Consider the following 18463-nt stretch of genomic DNA (forward strand, 5'->3'; position numbering starts at 1 on the left):
TGCGGGGCGGGCCGCGGGCACCCGGAAAGAGGACCGGGCGCCGGGCGGACGGCGGGGCGCGGCAGGCGCGCTCCTCCCCCTGCCCCACGTCTCCCCCACCCCTGGCGCGGCGCCGCGGGGGGAGGGGGGCGCAGGCAGGCGGGGGCGGCGGCGGCAGCGGAGCAAGAGGCTACGGCGACTGCTGCGATGAAGGGCGGTGGCGCGGCCGGGCCGGGGGCCGAGGCCACGGCCCCGGCGAGGGCCAGCCGCCGGGAGCCCTAAGGTGCCGCCGGCCCCGACTCCACCATGAGCGTCGCGCTGCAGGAGATGAGCGGCGGCGGCAACGTGAGTGGGGGCCCCGGGGGAAAGGACCGGGGTTGGGGGCAGGCAGAGGGGCAGGCGGCGTCGGGAAAGGGCTCCGGCTCGCGGAGAAGGGGCTGCGAACTTGACGGGCGGGGGTCGGAGGGACCCAGGCCGGAGAGCCCGGTGGGCCGGAGGGAAGGAGCCCGCACTTCATGCAGGAGGGGCCCGGCCGGGCAAGGGGCGCCGGGGCAGGGCAGTGGGCGCGCAGCTCTCTCTGCCTGACCTGGGTTGGCGCCCCGACTGTCTGGCAGATGGTGGAGTACAAACGCGCCACGCTGCGGGATGAAGACGCACCCGAGACCCCCGTAGAGGGCGGGGCCTCCCCGGACGCCGTGGAGGTGGGCAAGGGGGTCATCCCTGTCTCACCAGGCCCCCGCCCTGGCATGACGGCCGGCACACCCGGGAGCTCTGGGTTGCCCTGGAGGGTCACCTGTCCCCACCTCCGATCCATCTCTGGCCTCTGCGCTAGGACTATGGTGAGGCGATTCGAAGTCATGACGTTGCACAAAACAGGCTGAGGGATCATCTCAGCTTGCTTCATTGCCCCTGTGCCCCAAGTTAACCCCGTTAGCGTCTTTGCTTCATGGCTCTGGAAACTGCCTGAGCCTTCACCCTCTGGGAGGACTTCTGTGATTGGGTCGCCCACCTGCAGCTTGCTAGCTCCAGGTCCTCCTCTGTTCCCCAGGTGGGATTCCGGAAGAGGACAAGACACCTCTTGGGCTCGCACACCCAGCTGGAGCTGGTCTTGGCTGGTGTCTCTCTACTGCTGGCTGCACTGCTTCTGGGTTGCTTGGTGGCCCTGTGGGTCCAGTACCACAGAGGTAGGTGGGCCCACTCCTGTCATCAGCCCTCTTAGCTTGGGGGTTCTGGAGGCAGAAGGGGCTGCTAAGGTTCTCCCTGGGTGGGGCCAGCCTTCCCCCAGCTGTTCTCCCTCCTCCCAGCCTTTCTGCTGTCACGGCCCCTCCCAAAGCATTTGCCTCTCCCAGACTGACAGACAGTCCCCCCCCCCCCTACCCCCCCCCCCCCCCCCCCCGTGTCCCCTGCCACAGACCCAACCCACAGCACTTGCCTCACGGAGGCCTGCATTCGAGTGGCTGGAAAAATCTTGGAGTCCCTGGACCGTGGGGTGAGCCCCTGTGAAGACTTTTACCAGTTCTCCTGTGGAGGCTGGATTCGGAGAAACCCTCTGCCTGATGGGCGTTCTCGCTGGAACACCTTCAACAGCCTCTGGGACCAGAACCAGGCCATACTGAAGCACCTGCTCGGTAAATGGGCCTGTCCGGGAGGCACTGAGCCAAGTATATGCCTTGTTCCCAGCACAGGGCTCGGCACTTAGTAGGTACTCAAGAAATGTCCATGAATGAATGAATAAGTGGATGACTGCCACCACTCCTGGCATAGGGGATGCAGAGAGCAGGGGGCTCCTGAGGGGTGGAGATGAGTTTGAGGGGGCAGACCTCTGAGGTTAATGAAGGGACTCCTCCCTGCACTCTGGAACACTGCTGAGGTGTGGTAGGCACCAGGGAGTCTGTAGTGCTTAGAGATCTTTGAGAGTGTCCCTGGACAGGGGAGAGGAAGCTACTCTTTGCTGTGGCAGACAGTCTTCCTGGGTCTACATTAGGAGGACTACCCTCTTGAGAAGGCAAGGAGAGGGATCAAGCAAGGGTCCAGGACCCCTCTTAGCAGTTAGCATGGTTGCCACCCGGACCTGTGTTCTATTCAACAGAAAACACCACCTTCAACTCCAGCAGTGAAGCTGAGCGGAAGACACAGCGCTTCTACCTCTCCTGCCTACAGGTGGAGCGCATTGAAGAGCTGGGAGCCCAGCCGCTGCGAGACCTCATTGACAAGGTAGGCCCCGGGGATGGGCTGCAGGTAGGGGAGCAGCACAGGCCTTGGGAGAGGATGTGGCCCCAGAAAGCTTTAGAGGCCCCTGTTCCAGAGGTGCCACCATGGTCTCTACTCAGATTGGTGGTTGGAATGTTACGGGGCCCTGGGACCAGGACAACTTCATGGAGGTGCTGAAGGCAGTAGCAGGGACCTACAGGGCCACCCCCTTCTTCACTGTCTACATCAGTGCCGACTCTAAGAGTTCCAACAGCAATGTTATCCAGGTACTGGGCTGGGGAAGGGTGGGGAGGGACTTACGAACTATTTGCTGAGATCAGACTCCCCTCCCCTGTGCTGGGCTGGCTGGGGCGGCTCCCCCCGCACAAGAGTCCAGATTTCATGTGGGGAGGACTCACTCCTCACCTTGCTATTGCAGGTGGACCAGTCTGGGCTCTTTCTGCCCTCTCGAGATTACTACCTAAACAGGACTGCCAATGAGAAAGTAAGGAGCATCCTCAGAATATCCACCCTGACCCCCCTGTTGAGCTGGGCTGATCCCTGTTTACTTTTCCCTTTACCCAGGGTCAGAGTGGCGAAGGTGAGCCTATCCTGTCACCTAGTGAGCCGACTACCATTCCTTCTTTCTCTCTTCGTTCTCCCCTCCCTGCATTCTTCCCTCCCTCCTTTCTTCCCTTCCTTTTCCTTTCTCCCTTCCTCTTCCCTTCTTTCCTTCCTTCCTTTCTCTTACTCTTCCAGTAAAACATTTTACAGGCACCTGCTGTGAGATGTACATTTCAGAGCCACTGTCATAGGAAGCTTTCAGTGTAGATGGGTTCACAGACCTAGACAGCTGAGAACACGGCTCAAAAGAGGGCCTCTGGGACTCGGGAGAGACCTGGCAGCCAGAGAAGTTTTCCTAAGAAGGTTGCATTTGAGCCAGGCCCTGTAGAATATCTAGGACTGGGTGAGGGCATGCTCAGATTTTAAACAAAAGTGTCGAAGAAGGAAAAGCTAAGGCGTGTTTGGACCACAGGAAGGGGTCCAGTTTGGCAAAGTGTAGAGCTCAAAGCAGATGAGAGGGTGGAAAGGTGGGTAGGAACTAGTTTGGGAAGGCAGTATGGCTGGGTGTGAAAAGTAGATGCAAGAGAGGGAGCCTGGAGATCAGTTAAGAGTGTCTGCAGTACTCCAGGCTCTGAGTCTGTGAGGACCCAAATGGCGGAAGTGGCAGAAGGAAAGTCAGGAAGCGGAGGAGGCAAGAGACATAATCAAGGCCAAATCGTGAATTGTTGATGCCTGGATGTTAGAAGAGAGGAGTAGAAGGAGGAACAGGTAAAGATAGTTCAGGCTGTGCACCTGAGTGATGGTGGAGTGGAGGGGTCCTTAGAGAATTCGGGATGCCTACAGGGAGAACCAGCTTCAAGCACATTGGGGAGGTGGTGATATCACAGGAAAAAGGCAGACTTCGAAGTCAGACCTTGATTGTAATCCCAGCTTGGCAGCTTGGTGCAAGTTGATTAAGCTCTCTGAGGCTGTTTCTTCATCTGAAAAATGGGGATCACAGCATCTACCTCATATAGTGCTTGGAGGCCGGAGGAGGATGCAAGTTTACGCTTCTGCACGTGGCAGACCCTTAGGGAGTGGGAGCTGCTCGTTTCAGACGTGTGAGTGTGAGGGAACTGGGTACCATCTCTGTACAGAGGTCAGCATACAGCTGTGAAAGCTGGGTGGGGTCCTGGAGAGAGCACGGGCCTAGAGGGAGCCGAAGGCTTGAGGGGCATCTCCTTAAAAGCCTAGACAAAGGCTTAGGAGAAGTGAGAGAAAGGGCAAGACTAGAGAAGGAAAACAAGGAGATCCTTGAGACTTCCCTGGTGGCGCAGTGGATAAGACTCTGTGCTCCTAACGCAGGGGGCCCAGGTTTGATCCCTGGTCCGGGAACTGGATCCCACATGCATGCCGCAACTAAGAGTTTGCATGCCACAACTAAGGAGCCCGTGTGCTGCAAGTAAGACCCGGTGCAACCAAATGAATAAATAAATACTTTTTTAAAAAAAAGAAGGAGGAGATCCTTGTATTTCAACGGCAGCGGGAGAAAGAGAGACTTCTGTGGGGAAGGACGACCAAGAGGGGGGGTTTGTCCTCCCATTTGCTCCCAAACACTTACCAACCATCCCTCAGCCAGACCCTCTGCTACCATGTGGTGAACAAGACACTGCCACTCAGTGGGAGAGAAGGCATGAAATGGCCAAGTGCAGTTATCCTTTGTACAGTTGCTGGGACTGTTGTAAGAGGAGGAGCATGGCATTCCGAGAGTGCAGTAACAGGGAGCCAGCCTGGTCCTAGGGTGAGGGTAGGCTGTGGGAAGGGAGAGGGTTCTAGGCAAAGGGAACAGCTGATGCAAAGGCTCTGAGGTGGGAAGGGGTGTGACTTGTTGACAGATCAGAGAGGGGAGTGGGAGGGGAGAGTGGGCCAAGTCCTTCTGGACAGGTAGGTGGAGTCATGGTATACATAAACACTATGGGTCAAGTTGAGCATTTATCCCAAAAGAAATGGAATAGGAAACTCAAAAGTGGAGAGTGTTATGAACAGATGTGTGGTTTTGATATCACCTGAGTCAGGGGAGGAATTTTGAGAATTCAGGAGAGAACCACATGGTCTGACCCCCAGGAAAGGGCAGGAGAAGCCTCGATTTACCTCTCAGTATGTCACCAGTTGTCTTGGGTAGGAAGTCTCCTGTGCCAGCATCTAGGGGAAGCTGTAGTGCCAAAGGAAGTCTTGGGAATTCTCTGGCGGTCCAGTGGTTAGGACTCTGCACTTCCAATGCCAGGGGCCTGGGTTCGATCCCTGGTCAGGAAACTAAGATCCCGCAAGCCGAGTGTCACGGCCAAAAACAACAACAACAACAAAAAAAACACATTAAAAAAAAAGGCAAGTCTTAAGCTGAAAGTAAGGAAGTAGGGAGAGAGGGGTAAGTGAGCTGGGGGGTGGGGCAAGATCACTGGTTGAACCAACCATCCACTTTAGGAGCTGGGTTGACTGGAACTGGTATGCAAACCTCTTCTTCTGACAGCAGCAGCAAGAAAGAGGGGAGGTGGGAAAAAGGAGTTATTTTGAATATCTTGATATTTGAATATTTTGCAGAGAATGGATATTAAGGGATCTAAAACTTCTCAGTAAAGTGGAAGAGGAGATGGCCTTTGGCAATGAAAGGAGCCCCGGGTGGGGCTTCAGGGCAAGAGTGAGAGTGGTCCCTGGGAAGAGGGCCACAGGAAGTCAGTGCTGAGCAGGGCTGAGGGTCTGTGCATGGGTTTTCATCCATCAGTCAACAGATATTTATTGAGCACCTACTATGTGCCAGATGCTGTGCTAGAGCCTGAGACTACAGTGCAGAACAGAACAAACAGCCCCTGCCCCCATGCAGCTAAAGTGCCAGCAGGCTCTGAGGCGACATGGGTTTGTTCTGAGCCCAGGCAGTGCTGGGATTGTGGCCCTGGAGTCATCAGGCCTAGGCCACATTTCAACTCTGCCATCTGCTAGTTTGTAGTATGAGTCAAATCATGTAATCTTGCCAAGCTTCATCTGTAAGGTGGAACTATATGGAGTTGCTGTGGTGGGCGCCGGGTCAGGGGGCAGATATATTACATGTAAAACGCAAGCAGAGAATTTGATACGTGTATATACATGTAGTCACTAAATATTTCTTTTCTGTGCTTTTCTCCCCCTTGGAGACCAGAGGGGAAGGCAGCAAGTTTGAGGCCTGGCAGGATGGGAGGTAGAAGGAAATTGAAGCCACTGTGGACCAAATTCCCCACTGGGGTCCACTCAGCTGTTAATGAGGGCACATGGTCACTGATGGGCTGGGAAAAGTAGAAGGGCTTTAGGAAATGAGAAGGTAGAGCAGTATGGGAAGCGGATCCATCCACTGGACAAATATTTACAGGGCTCCTGTGCTAGGCCCTCTTCCAGACCCTTGGGATACAGTGGTGAATAAGCCGCTGTAACTTGGAACAGTGCTCTCCTGGAACTTACCTTCTCCTTGGGGAAACAGATGATGAACAGTTGCACAAATAAATAAAAAAAGACCCTAGCAGATGGTGATAAGCAGTATGACAGAAATGATGAGGGTCATCCAGGAATGCTTCTACGAGGAGGGTCTGCAGACGAGACAGTGAGGAGGTCTGCAGAAGAGATGGTGAGCAGGGGTAGCAGCCAGAATAGTCGTCTTAGCCTTGGGCAGGACTTGTTGCTGGGCTCTGAGGATGACTTGGGGCCTTGACAGGTGCTTACCGCCTACCTGGACTACATGGAGGAGCTGGGGATGCTGCTAGGAGGACATCCAGCCTCCACGCGGGAGCAGATGCAGCAGGTGCTGGAGCTGGAGATACAACTGGCCAACATCACGGTGCCCCAGGACCAGCGGCGGGATGAGGAGAAGATCTACCACAAGATGAGCATCGCAGAGCTGCAGGTGGGGCAGGCAGGGAATAGAGACAGCTGGGGTGGGGGGCAGCCCCAGCACAGGCCACGCAGCTTCCCTTCATGCCATCTGTCTGAGGCAGCCAAGCCTCTCCTCATTTCCTTGTTTTCTCTGAGCTTCCCAGCTGAACTGTTGCTATCCTGGAAGGAAAAGTGGTGTCCATTTTAGGGCACCCCCACTGGGCCATCCCTTGGTCCCTTTCGCATTGCCTGGGGATGCATAGAGGGATTATGTTAAAAATCCATGACAACTTGTACAAGATGTCCACAAAAGAATCAGAAGAGAAATGGAAGCATCTCCTGGAGGGCCCTTACTGTGCCAGGCATCAGCCTCTTAGTCGTTGGATTATGGAAAAGTTGGGTAAGGGGGGGTTCTGGAGGAGAGGCCAGGTATGTAGGGACCCTGGGTGGTATCTGGGGAGTTTGTTAACTGTCTGAAAGATATTTGAATATCTGCAGTCCAACTAAATATCACACATGGTGGTTTTCCTTGTACGATATGTGATTGGGTTCCCTGATTGAAGAGCACTTAGGCCTGAAAACGGGTTTATGATAGGAAGGGGCCTCCAAGCAGCTAGTAGCTGTTGCTATGACAATGGAAAGGGCTCCCAGCTCCAGTGTATCAATGGGGGAGTGGTCTGCTGAAAGCCAAGGGGGCAGGGACGCTTGAGATTTTTTGCTCACAGGCCCTGGCGCCCTCCATGGACTGGCTGGAGTTCCTGTCCTTCTTGCTGTCGCCGCTGGAGCTGGGTGATTCTGAGCCTGTGGTGGTGTATGGGATGGATTATTTGCAGCAGGTGTCAGAGCTCATCAACCGCACAGAGCCAAGGTGGGGGGTGGAGCCCAAGGTGTCAGGGGTGGGGCTCAGGGCTCTGTGCAGGCTCTTCCCCTAGGCCGGGGCTTCGGGGGACCCACTTGTGGTCTCTATTTCCACACCTAGCTCCAACCTGACTTTTACAGGCAGGTGTGTGGTCCCAGGGTAAGAGAGAGGGATTATGGGACAGCTCCCACATGTGCCTCTTGGGACTCCTGCTGTCTGCATGCTGGTAGAGCTGGTTTGCGGTGGAAATGTTACCTGCCTTTACCTTATGTTCTGGCTACCTGAATGCCAGTGTCCTGAACAATTACCTGATCTGGAACCTGGTACAGAAGACAACATCAAGCCTGGACCGCCGCTTTGAGTCTGCACAAGAGAAGCTGCTGGAGACCCTCTATGGCACCAAGAAGGTGGGCTTTCTGACTCTGCTCCCACCTTCCAATCCAGTCAAGCTGACACTTCACACCCACTGTGTGTAGGCACCATTTGCACAGGATTAGGAATCAGGCTGACTTGGGTTCCATTCCTAACTCCTCTATTTCTTGGCCTATGGGACCTTGAGCATATCGCCCCCACCTCTCTGACTCTCCATTTCTTGGTCTGTAAAACAGGAATTTCTTGTGGGGTTGTTATGAGGACTGAGTTCACGTAAGTGAAGCACCTACCCAGTGCATGCTATGTGTAGGCACTCAACTTTGATGATGAGGGTGAAGGAGAGAATGAATAAATGCAGTTCTTAGTTTCAAGAAGCCCTGTTAAGTGGGGGAAGGAGATGTGTAAACAAACATTATATTTTGGGGTGATAAGTGCTCACACTGAGTGACAAACCTTCTTTGTGTTGTAGGACAGAGGTGGAGACAGCACATTTTACCTGGGGGATGGGGGGCGTTAGGAAAGTCTTCTCTGAAGAGGTGACATTTGAAGAATGAGTTCATCAAGAAAGCCAGGGAAAAGGGATTCCAGGCTGAAGGAATACGATGTGTAAATTCCCAGAGGCCAGAAGGAGCGTGGTAGTTTTGCATGTGTTCTGGCATGACTTTGAGGACAGGGCACCGGAGAGGCCGAGGGTGGTGAGGCGGGCCTGGGGCAATCCTTGGAGGGACCTGAACGCTGTGCCTAGGAAGCCTGGCCTTGATTCAGGGATAGAGAACCTGGGATGGTTTTAAGCAGAGGTGTAACCCGGTTGGATTTATGTATTAGATCATCTTTCTGCAGCTAAATGGAGGATGGATGGAGGGGGTGACGGGAGGGGGATGAGAATGGAGTCGAGCGTCTAGTTAGGAGGCCGCTGCAATCTTCAGGCAAGAGATAACGGTGTTACAGGACAGGGAAGTGACAACGGCGTGGACGGAGGAGACGATTAAGAAGCGGAGTTAGTATTAGAATCTGGTGATAGATTGAACGTGAGGGTAGGGAGATGGAGGAAGCTGGTGACTCCCAGGTTTCTGGCATGGGGGACTGACTGGATATAAGACTGAGATGTGCAGCTGAGCGAAGAAACGTCTGGACCCCAGTGGGGTCCAGAGGAGGAGAAACATAGGAGGAGAGTTCTGCAAATGGAGTGGGCAGCACACATGGCCCTCCTGAGGTTACGCTGCTGGGGATGGCATGCTTTGCGATATTGCCCTTCATTTTCCCTGGAGTCTGAAGGAGAGATGGCACCCCAAATCCAGGCCTCCTATGTGCAGAGCGAGAGGGGTTGGCCCTAGAGACAGAGAAAGGCCCTCAGACTGGAGGGCAGAGCGATCTCCAGGAGGCCTGGCTCTTTACCCCTTCCAGTCCTGCACGCCAAGGTGGCAGACCTGCATCTCCAACACGGACGACGCCCTTGGCTTCGCTCTGGGCTCCCTCTTTGTGAAGGCCACGTTTGACCGGCAGAGTAAGGAAATTGTGAGTCTTCAAGGTCCTTCCAACGCTGCCCCTTGTTTTAGTTAAAATTCACCATTCATATTTGTATGTACCTACAGGGAAAAAATGTGGAGGAAATTCATCGACAAATTAACAGTGATTACTTTGGGTGGTTGGGATTATGAATTTGTTTTTTTTTTTCTTTTAAAGTTTTCTGTGTTTTCCAAGTTTTCTACAATGAGTTTATGTTACCTATATAATTAGAAAAATAATGTTTATTTTTTAGGAAATGATGTTTGTACTTAAAATATTACCTGTAAGGATGTAAATGGCAGTGTTGTTTATAATAGGTGAAAATGACAACAGCTTAAATGTCCAGCATAGGGGACTGGAAAAACAAATTGTGATTAGGCTGGATTATGAGGCAGCCTTAAAACTGATGATTGTTAAGTGAAAAGAAAGTAGGTTATGAAATGTATATATGTTGCACAACATAATTCCATATTACATGTATATGTGTGTAAATATATGTATATGTGTATATATATATATATATATATATATATATATATATGAATATCCCAGCAGGGGGAAGACACTAGACATAGGTAGTCAAAATGTTGAAAGGAGTTATCTGTGAGGGATAAGATTTTAAATGGTCTATTTTCTTCTTCAACATTTCTCAATTTTCCACATTTTCTGCTATTAATGCCTTCTTTTCATAATCGGATAAAAATCAATGCACTACATTAAATTATAATGTTAATTCAGTTAACTTATTGTCAGTTTTTTGATTAATTAGAAAAAAAGCCACCACAGTCCCAGTACCTTCACAAATCATGTTTCCTTCTCATCCTGCCCAGATGCTCAGCCTTATTTCAAGAGTCTGGGTACTCCCATGTGCTCCCCTGGAAGGACAGGGATGGGGCACTAGGGGGGATGGGGCACTAGGGTAGATGGGGAGAAAGGATGCTTTAATGCGAGTGGGAGGCAGACTTGTGCACCCTCCCTCCCAGGCAGAGGGGATGATCAGCGAGATCCGGACTGCCTTTGAGGAGGCCCTGGGACAGTTGGTTTGGATGGATGAGAAGACCCGCCAGGCAGCCAAGGAGAAAGTGAGCAGTGGCCAGGGTTGGGGTGCCATCTTGAGGTGAGGATAGAGAATACAGTTTTGGTTCCGGGTGGCGGGGGGAGCCTGGGGAGGGAAACCCTTAACCTGGTCTCTTTAGGCAGATGCCATCTATGATATGATTGGTTTCCCAGACTTCATCCTGGAGCCCAAAGAGCTGGATGATGTTTATGATGGGGTGAGTACCCTGCCCATCAGTACTGAACCTTAGCCCTGTGGGGGGCACAGGGCTCAGGAATGGGAGCTCAAGCACTGAGAGGGAAGGAGATACTTGTTGGTGCCTTTCAGAGGCAAGTGCAGGCAGCCAGCATTGCTCAAGTGCTGGCTGTGTGCCAGGCTGCAGGCCAGACAGCAGTAGAATGCAGTGTTCACAAGCAGGGATTTGTAGTCAAACCTGTTTTTACCTAACTGTAACCTTGGACAAGTTGTATAACCTCTCTGGGCCTCAGTTTCTTCATCTGTAAAAGGGAGTCCTATTAGCACTTACCTGATAGGATTGTTGTGAGAATAAAAGGAGATAGTATTAAAAAAAAATAAAGCAGCTGCAACATAATATTGGCAATTATTATTTATTAGCTGTTTTACACCCATTTTACAGTTGAAGAAACTGAGGCTCAGAAGGGTGCTAATTAGTAGCCAAACTGGGACTATTATCTTCTCCAACGTGTTCTCTCACTGGCTTTCTACTTCCCACCATTCCCACAGTATGAAGTGTCTGAAGATTCCTTCTTCCAGAACATGTTGAATTTGTACAACTTCTCTGCTAAGGTGATGGCTGACCAGCTCCGCAAGCCTCCCAGCCGGGACCAGTAAGAATGGGGGCTGCAGACACCTGGGGCAGCAGGAGACGTAGGGGAGATTTCCAGGGCTGAGGGAAGGGGATGGCAAGATGGATCCCAAATGAGGCACGAGGTTCTTCTAGAATGTAGGTCAGGGCTGCTGGGCATCGAGAGAGTCAGGCTCCGCCTCAGCTTCTCCCTCCCCCAGGTGGAGCATGACCCCCCAGACAGTGAATGCCTACTACCTTCCAACCAAGAATGAAATCGTCTTCCCCGCCGGCATCCTGCAGGCCCCCTTCTACGCCCGCAACCACCCCAAGTGTGTCTGAGGCAGGAGGGGCTGGGTGCTGGGGCCTGGGCCTGCGGGCGAGCTGGGAGCAGGGCTGGAGGTGGGATCTAGAAGTCCCCCCACCATGTCCTCACTCAACATTCCTCACCTACCAGGGCCCTGAACTTTGGTGGCATCGGCGTGGTGATGGGCCACGAGTTGACACATGCCTTTGATGACCAAGGTAGAGGTCCATGTAGTTGTCTCCTCCAGCCTAGAATTCCTAGTGGCTCCTGCAAAACCTTGGGATGTTGGAAGCAGGCCCCGTGGACCCCGGGGTCTGTGGACTAGGGCTGGTGGGGGCACTTGTGCCCCGAAGGGTTGAGTTCTGCTCTCGGTGGGGTGCAAAGGTTAGTTCTCCTCAGGGCGCGAGTATGACAAGGAAGGGAACCTGCGGCCATGGTGGCAGAATGAGTCGCTGGCAGCCTTCCAGAATCACACGGCCTGCATGGAGGAGCAGTATAGCCAGTACCAGGTCAACGGGGAGAAGCTCAACGGCCGCCAGACGCTGGGGGAGAACATCGCTGACAACGGAGGGCTTAAGGCTGCCTACAACGTGAGTGGCCCCCTTGTGGCTGAGGCTCACCTGCCCTGGGGGGGCAGGGCACTGGGTGGAGCTGGTGGGCAGGCCCCAACAGACTTGCCGTCCGTTCCCAACCCCAGGCTTACAAAGCATGGCTAAGAAAGCATGGGGAGGAGCAGCAGCTACCAGCCTTGGGGCTCACCAACCACCAGCTCTTCTTTGTGGGATTTGCCCAGGTATTGCCCTCCTGGGAGGCCGGGGGTCTGCCCTTCTCCTACAACCTCCTGGGCACGTCATTAGAAGTCTGGGGCACGCAGAAGGGACTGGGAAATGGGGCCGAAGTTGGAGTGTGGAAAGTGGTTTGGGAAGGCCTCGTGAAGCCTTTTGGCGAGGTCCACAAAAGCACGTGAGGAGGGCTGAGGAGGGAGAAGGCTTCAGGAGGCTTTTGCAGATCTCGAAGGTCAGGGCTGCCCTGCCTGATGGGGCAAGGGGTGGGGAGCGGGACTGATCTCCATGATGCTCCCGTGAGGTGGCTGTGGTGGAGGAAGCGCGGGGCCAAGTGGCTCTCCAGGGCTACCCAGGAATAAATTAAGTGGCAGACTCAGCAGGGTCTCCTCCAGGTACTTTGCACTACAGCAGGCAGCCTCTGGGGGCTGGGTTTCTTCCCCTCTGACACATCCATCTAGGCAACCCATTGTCCAGGCAGCTTTGAAAGGCCCTTAAGGAACTTGGGAGGGAGGGCGCTTTCTCCTCCCTTGGTGCCGATGGCAAGGGGTTGGGGCTGAGACAGCCCGGCTAAGGCCTCTCCTACATCCCTGAGGCTCCCGGAGCCCAGGGCCTGGGGCGGTGGTGCCGTGTGCCCCAGGACGGCTCTGCTGCAACTGGGGCAGTGGCCTTGCCCGCACTAGACACCCTGTGTCCCCATGTCTGTCCTGGCCTGCAGGTGTGGTGCTCGGTCCGCACACCCGAGAGCTCTCACGAGGGGCTGGTGACGGACCCCCACAGCCCTGCCCGCTTCCGCGTGCTGGGCACGCTCGCCAACTCCCGTGACTTCCTGCGGCACTTCGGCTGCCCTGTCGGCTCCCCCATGAACTCAGGGCTGCTTTGTGAGGTGTGGTAGGCTTGGGTTGGGGAGAGGTGGCCAGCTGTTGCCAGGGCCTGGGGCAGCTCGCCCAGCGAGGCTGTCTGCTCTGTGGTTTGGAGAAGGCGAATGCCAGCTGGGCTGGGCCCGGCCCCTCCACACCACGGATGACGTGAGTCCTAGTCCCTCCTCGACCACCACATCGTGCCAAGGCTTCGGGGGTGTCCCTGCCTCCAGCAGAGCCCCCACCATTCACTGTGACATTCTTCCGCATCACCCTGCCTGGAGGATGCCTGGGCAGAGGGCACCAGTTCCCACAGGAAGGAGTCCACCTCTTCAGGTCCCAAGCTCCCTGGGCTTGGTGGCCACGGGGCCTGCTGTGACTGCCACATGCTGACCACGCAGGGCCCGGCTGGTGTGCCCCCCACACTTCTCCCCAAGGCTCACTCAGTGCTCCCTCGGGAGTAGACGGAGCTCCTTTCAGCCCCACCCTCGGGGTGGCCCCCACCCCGTGTTCCTCCTGCTGCTGCTCCTAATACTGCTGCCAGCCCTCGCTGACAAACCACCTGTGCTCAGTGCTTAGTGGAAGCCTTTACGAACCCTCCTGCCACCTCCCAGGTTCCCTGGGCTCAGAGGGGAAGAGTGTACATGTAGGGGATGCTAGTCCCTGTGTCTCGGCATACAAGTCTTAGGGGATGACTGATTCTCCCTGGACCAAGCAGGAAAGCAGACAGAGCAGGGAGAGGGAAGGATAGAGTTTATTTTTACAGGAAAGAGGGTGGGGAAGGAATGGTCTTGGCCCTGTAGGACCCTGTGCCAATAAACAGACACGCATCAGTCAGCCTGTCTCTTCCTTCAGTCCTGTTTTCATTTACTCATTCCACCAGTATTTATTGAGTACCTGCTGTATGCCAGGTACTCTTATAGGCACTCATTTACTCACGCACCAGACACAGGGGACTGAAATTTGAAGTCCCAAGAAGACAAAGAAAGAGGCAGGATGGAGGAATGGCATGAAATTGAGTCCGGCAAGTGGAGTACATCCTCCGCTCACTGGTGGCCATGTTCCATCACTGGCTGTTCTATAGCTGGAAGCGTTTGCCACGGCCCTCCGCTGGTGCATGCAGCTGGGTCTGACACTGAGTCTGGGTAACTACCATAGTCGGCTTGGAAGATGGGTGGCCCTTACCCTGCAGTGGAGGGCGGTCCTGGCCAAGGTAGCATTTCATTCCCTGGAGCTTGGAGCACCAGCCTCTGCTTGTGGCTGAGAAGACATTCATTTCTCCATGTTCTCAAAGGCTTAGCACTCCTGAGAGCCGCTCATCCCACCTACACACGCTCATTGAGGCCTACCAAGTTCCAGGCACAGAGACTGCGGGTTTGGCTGCCACCCTCCAGAACAAGCGAGGGAAACGGAGCATTTACTGATACCTCTGTGTTCCAGGCACTTCTGCTAGGTGGCTCATTTCTTTCTTCATTCATTTAGTTATAAATTTATATATTCATAGATTTATTTTTATAAGTATATTGATTACCAATAATGTGCCAGGCACTGGTGACGGAAAGAGGAATACGATGATTCCCTCCCTCAGGTGACTCTTCTTCTGTTGGCACTTTCACCTTCATAAGCTTGCCCGATCCTCGCAGCAACATATTTTCTAAGTGCTCCAGTTTCCATTTTACAGGTCTAACTGTAAACACTTCACTGCAGTAAGAGACCTGGATTGAAACTGAAGCTCTGACAGCTGTGTGAGCTTGAGCCAGTTCCCTAACCTCTACAAGCCTCAGTTTCTTTATCTGTAAAATGAGAACCAGAGCAAAGCAGTGGAAAGAGTCCAGTCTCAGTTCTCTTTAAAATGCAGTGTTCTCCAAGGTGTAAGTTGGTGTGGATTTATTAAGTTTGCAGCGGTAAGAGTGAAGCTTTGTCAGTGATTGCTGCTGGGGTCACTGGTTCCTGGGTGATGGCACCAGCACATGTCCCACAGTCTGTATCCTGTCCCAGCATCAGACTGTCCCCATAAAGAGCTGTATGTGGGTCTCTGTCAAGTTACTTGGAACTGTGGCTGCTCACCAAGGGAAGGAAATTGCTGGCTACTAAGAAAAAGGAAAAGTGGCCTTGGGAACTCTAAGACCAAGAGAAAGCATGGCTTGAGTCTCTGCTCTGAGAGCAAAACTCTAGGAGGGGTGGCAAAGTGTATTGGAAAGAGGAAGGCCATCACGTCTGGAAATCTGGTTCTGGCTCCAGTTCTGCCACTCCCCTGACACCAGGCATGGCTTATCCCCTCTTCAGATCCCAGTAACCTTAGCAGTCTGTAAAATAAGTGGGTTGGATGAGATGATCTCTGAGGACTAGATCAGCTTTAATGTTTTAAGAAGTGAATTCATGGGCTTAGCAGGTTCCAGAACCCAAAGAAATATTAAGAAATGGCTTGTGAAGTTTGGGTGTTGCACAGAGTATGAGATTTATAATGTCAGTGTAATGATAGAGGAGATAGGGTTGGTTTCACAAAGCCTTGCCCTTCCCTTGACACCTGATTTCAGAGGCCAGCTAGGGATACTGACCAGCTGGCCATTGTGGCATTAAAACACCATATTTGCGGGCTTCTCTGGTGGCACAGTGGTTGAGAGTCCGCCTGCCGATGCAGGGGACGTGGGTTCGTGTCCTGGTCCGGGAAGATCTCACATGCCGTGGAGCGGCTACACCCGTGAGCCATGGCCGCTGAGCCTGCGTGTCCGGAGCCTGTGCTCCTCAACAGGAAAGGCCACAACAGTGAGAGGCCCGCGTACCGGTTAAAAAAAAAAAAAAAAAACTCCATATTTGCAAAGGTCGAAGTGTCAAATGATGATGATGATGATGATGATAATGAGCAGCCCTCATTTACTAAGTCCCTTTTTTTTTTTTTTTTGCTGAAGCCTGTGCTAAGCACTTTAAAAACATCACCTCATTAAATCCCACAACAACTTGTAAGGAGGTCCTATCAGTGTCTCTATCTTACAAGTGGCGAAATTAAGGAGAAAGATGACATAACTTCCAGTGTCAGCTAAGACAGACTGCATTAAAGTCAAATTTGGAACTCAGAGCTTCAGATTTGGGATTCAGATGTTCTTAATCACCACCACTTAGTCTGCTAAGTCATGGCAGAATTTAGACTCAAGCATATACATCTGCCTTCTGGGCAATTTTATCATGCTTCCAAGTGAGGCCATTACCAGCAGGTGCACTCTCACGGCCCCCATCTCATCCGGGCCAGGTACATGTGACAACCATGCAGCTGCAGGAAACCTAAGCACATGTTGACCTGAAATTAAGCCAGGTGGCACTGTTTGTTGAGCACTCTGCAGGTGCTTGGTTCCATGGGCAAGGCAAGGTGACCATCAAGTGACAGGTGTAACCTTCCCCCTTAGTAGCCTGCCAAACTGATAAGTATGCATCTGCAATGTGCTCTGATGTGTTAAGGCAGAAGGGGGAATAATGGATGGGGCTCTTGGGTGGACACGTGAGCACAGTTATCAGTAAGGGGCTGGGCCGTGCCCGACACTATCCCATTGGAAGTTTGACTAATTCCCATGCACAATACAGAAACATATGCCAAACAGTATGATTTCATACTCGCAAGTGCTCTCGAAATGTCAAGTTGGAAGAGAATCTCCATAAAATAAGCACAGTTTCAGTAGACCTATCACGAGTCACAAATGGAGACTCCTGACAGTTTCCCAGTGCTGAGCTCTGGGCTCCAAAGAGAGCTCCCAATGGGCTATTATTATAAACAAAGATGACCTGAACTTGAATGCAAAGCCATTCATTCATTCATTTATTCAACAAATATTTGTCAAGGCCCACCACAAGCCAGGTATTAGGTTGGGTGCTAGGGGCACAAAGTTGAATAAGACACAGTTCCTGTCCTCTAAGAGCTCAGAGTGGAGGGAGGGAGAGGTATGTATCAAGCATTGTAGGAGCACAGGGAAGAAATTAATAACTTGAAAGACAGAACAGGAAAGGCTTCCTACACAGGTGATACTGAGCTGGAGTACAGAGGATGGGAGAATTTGCTAGCCAAAAACAGTGAAGGGCATTCCATACAGAAATAACAGCAACAACAAAAGACTAATCCAGCTTGAAGGGGCAGGGCATGTTCAAAAGAGGTGAAATGTTCAGGGAGATCAGAAGGAGGTAAATGAAAGGGGCATAATGAGAGGTGAGAGCCTGAAGAAGGGAAGTTGTAACAGTAGTTATAAAAAAGGGGAGTGTGGGCTTCCCTGGTGGCGCAGTGGTTGAGAGTCCGCCTGCCAATGCAGGGGACACGGGTTCGTGCCCCGGTCCGGGAAGATCCCACATGCCACGGAGCAGCTGGGCTCATGAGCCACGGCTGCTGAGCCTGCGCGTCTGGAGCCTGTGCTCCGCAACGGGAGAGGCCACAACAGTGAGAGGCCCGCATACCGCAAAAAATAAATAAATAAATAAATAAAAAATAAAAAATAAAAAAAATAAAAAAAAAGGGGAGTGTAACAACTGCTTTCAGTCCTGGCAATTAACAGTAAAAGGGCCACAATGCAATCTGATTTTGAAAAATATCACACAAAGAAAGTAGCAACCCAGTGGAAACAGTGCAATGCTGTGTCTGGCCTGAAGCATTTCTGGCATTACATAAGTGACGCTTTGGGTCGAATGATTCTCAGATGAGTAGAGCCATCCATAAAATGTGTAGCTCTATAGCTCAGGCCATACGTTTGGGGGAAGCATGGCTGGCCAGTGGGTGCAATGTGAAAGAAGGTGGTAGGAAGGGACAGGTGATGGGCTGTCCCTTGATTGGAGAGCAATTTGGTCACAAGGCTGGGAGTCTGGCCAAATGGTAGGAAGGAGTGCTTCTGGGAGAGCAATTTGACTGAAATGAAGCTTGAGGCAGGAAATCAATGTTATCATAAGGCCTTGAGAATAATTGCCAGACATCTGCATTTGGCCAGAGAGGTTTGGGGCTTGAGTGTTTGGAGGTGGGGAGCAAGGGGCAGCCCTGCAAATTTGAGGAAGCTGGAAAATGCTAACTGCCTCCTCTCCAGTTGCCAGGCACTTAGCTAAGCACTTTATATACACTGTCTTACTTTATTCTCATAAAAACTTCCGAGGGAGATACTTTATTACTCTCATTTCATAGAAGAAGAAACCAAGCTGAGAGAGGTTAGGAAGCTTGCCCAAACATCACACCTGGTGAAGGGCAGAATTTAGTTTTAAATACCGGGTCTGTCCTCTCTAAAGCTTATGTTCTCCCACCCACCCCCAACTTTTTATTTTACAAACATTTTATTTTACAAACTTTG

The 18463-nt window shown here is 52.5% G+C and overlaps 1 protein-coding gene across 3 annotated transcripts; it reads left to right on the forward strand.

Annotated features, from left to right (window-relative positions):
- Nucleotides 1–226: 226 nt before the first annotated feature.
- ECE2 (endothelin converting enzyme 2) lies at nucleotides 227–13991 on the forward strand. 3 transcript variants are annotated; one of them, XM_065876090.1, is made up of 19 exons: nucleotides 227–324; nucleotides 594–680; nucleotides 1028–1163; nucleotides 1392–1607; nucleotides 2069–2193; nucleotides 2310–2456; nucleotides 2609–2674; nucleotides 6449–6637; nucleotides 7332–7474; nucleotides 7758–7872; nucleotides 9242–9352; nucleotides 10327–10425; nucleotides 10540–10617; nucleotides 11145–11248; nucleotides 11427–11537; nucleotides 11663–11730; nucleotides 11912–12102; nucleotides 12210–12305; nucleotides 13013–13991. In XM_065876090.1, exons 1-19 carry the CDS (start codon nucleotides 286–288, stop codon nucleotides 13187–13189), a joined length of 2298 nt encoding a protein of 765 aa, XP_065732162.1. In that variant the 5' UTR covers nucleotides 227–285; the 3' UTR covers nucleotides 13190–13991. The 3 variants fall into 3 exon arrangements, with proteins under 3 accessions (XP_065732162.1, XP_065732163.1, XP_065732161.1); XM_065876089.1 differs by having other exon boundaries at nucleotides 286–324; nucleotides 594–818; XM_065876091.1 differs by lacking the exon at nucleotides 594–680.
- Nucleotides 13992–18463: the final 4472 nt, after the last annotated feature.

The sequence above is a fragment of the Phocoena phocoena genome, chromosome 4 (genome assembly GCF_963924675.1).
Source record: "Phocoena phocoena chromosome 4, mPhoPho1.1, whole genome shotgun sequence".
Taxonomy (NCBI): domain Eukaryota; kingdom Metazoa; phylum Chordata; class Mammalia; order Artiodactyla; family Phocoenidae; genus Phocoena; species Phocoena phocoena.

Bases quoted from the DNA above. Each gene is read 5' to 3' on its own strand.
- ECE2 (XM_065876089.1), top strand. From the start codon at position 286: ATGAGCGTCGCGCTGCAGGAGATGAGCGGCGGCGGCAAC. The intron at 325-593 runs GTGAGTGGGGGC...ACTGTCTGGCAG, and splicing joins AGATGAGCGGCGGCGGCAAC to ATGGTGGAGTACAAACGCGC. The intron at 10,426-10,539 runs GTGAGCAGTGGC...TGGTCTCTTTAG, and splicing joins GCCAGGCAGCCAAGGAGAAA to GCAGATGCCATCTATGATAT.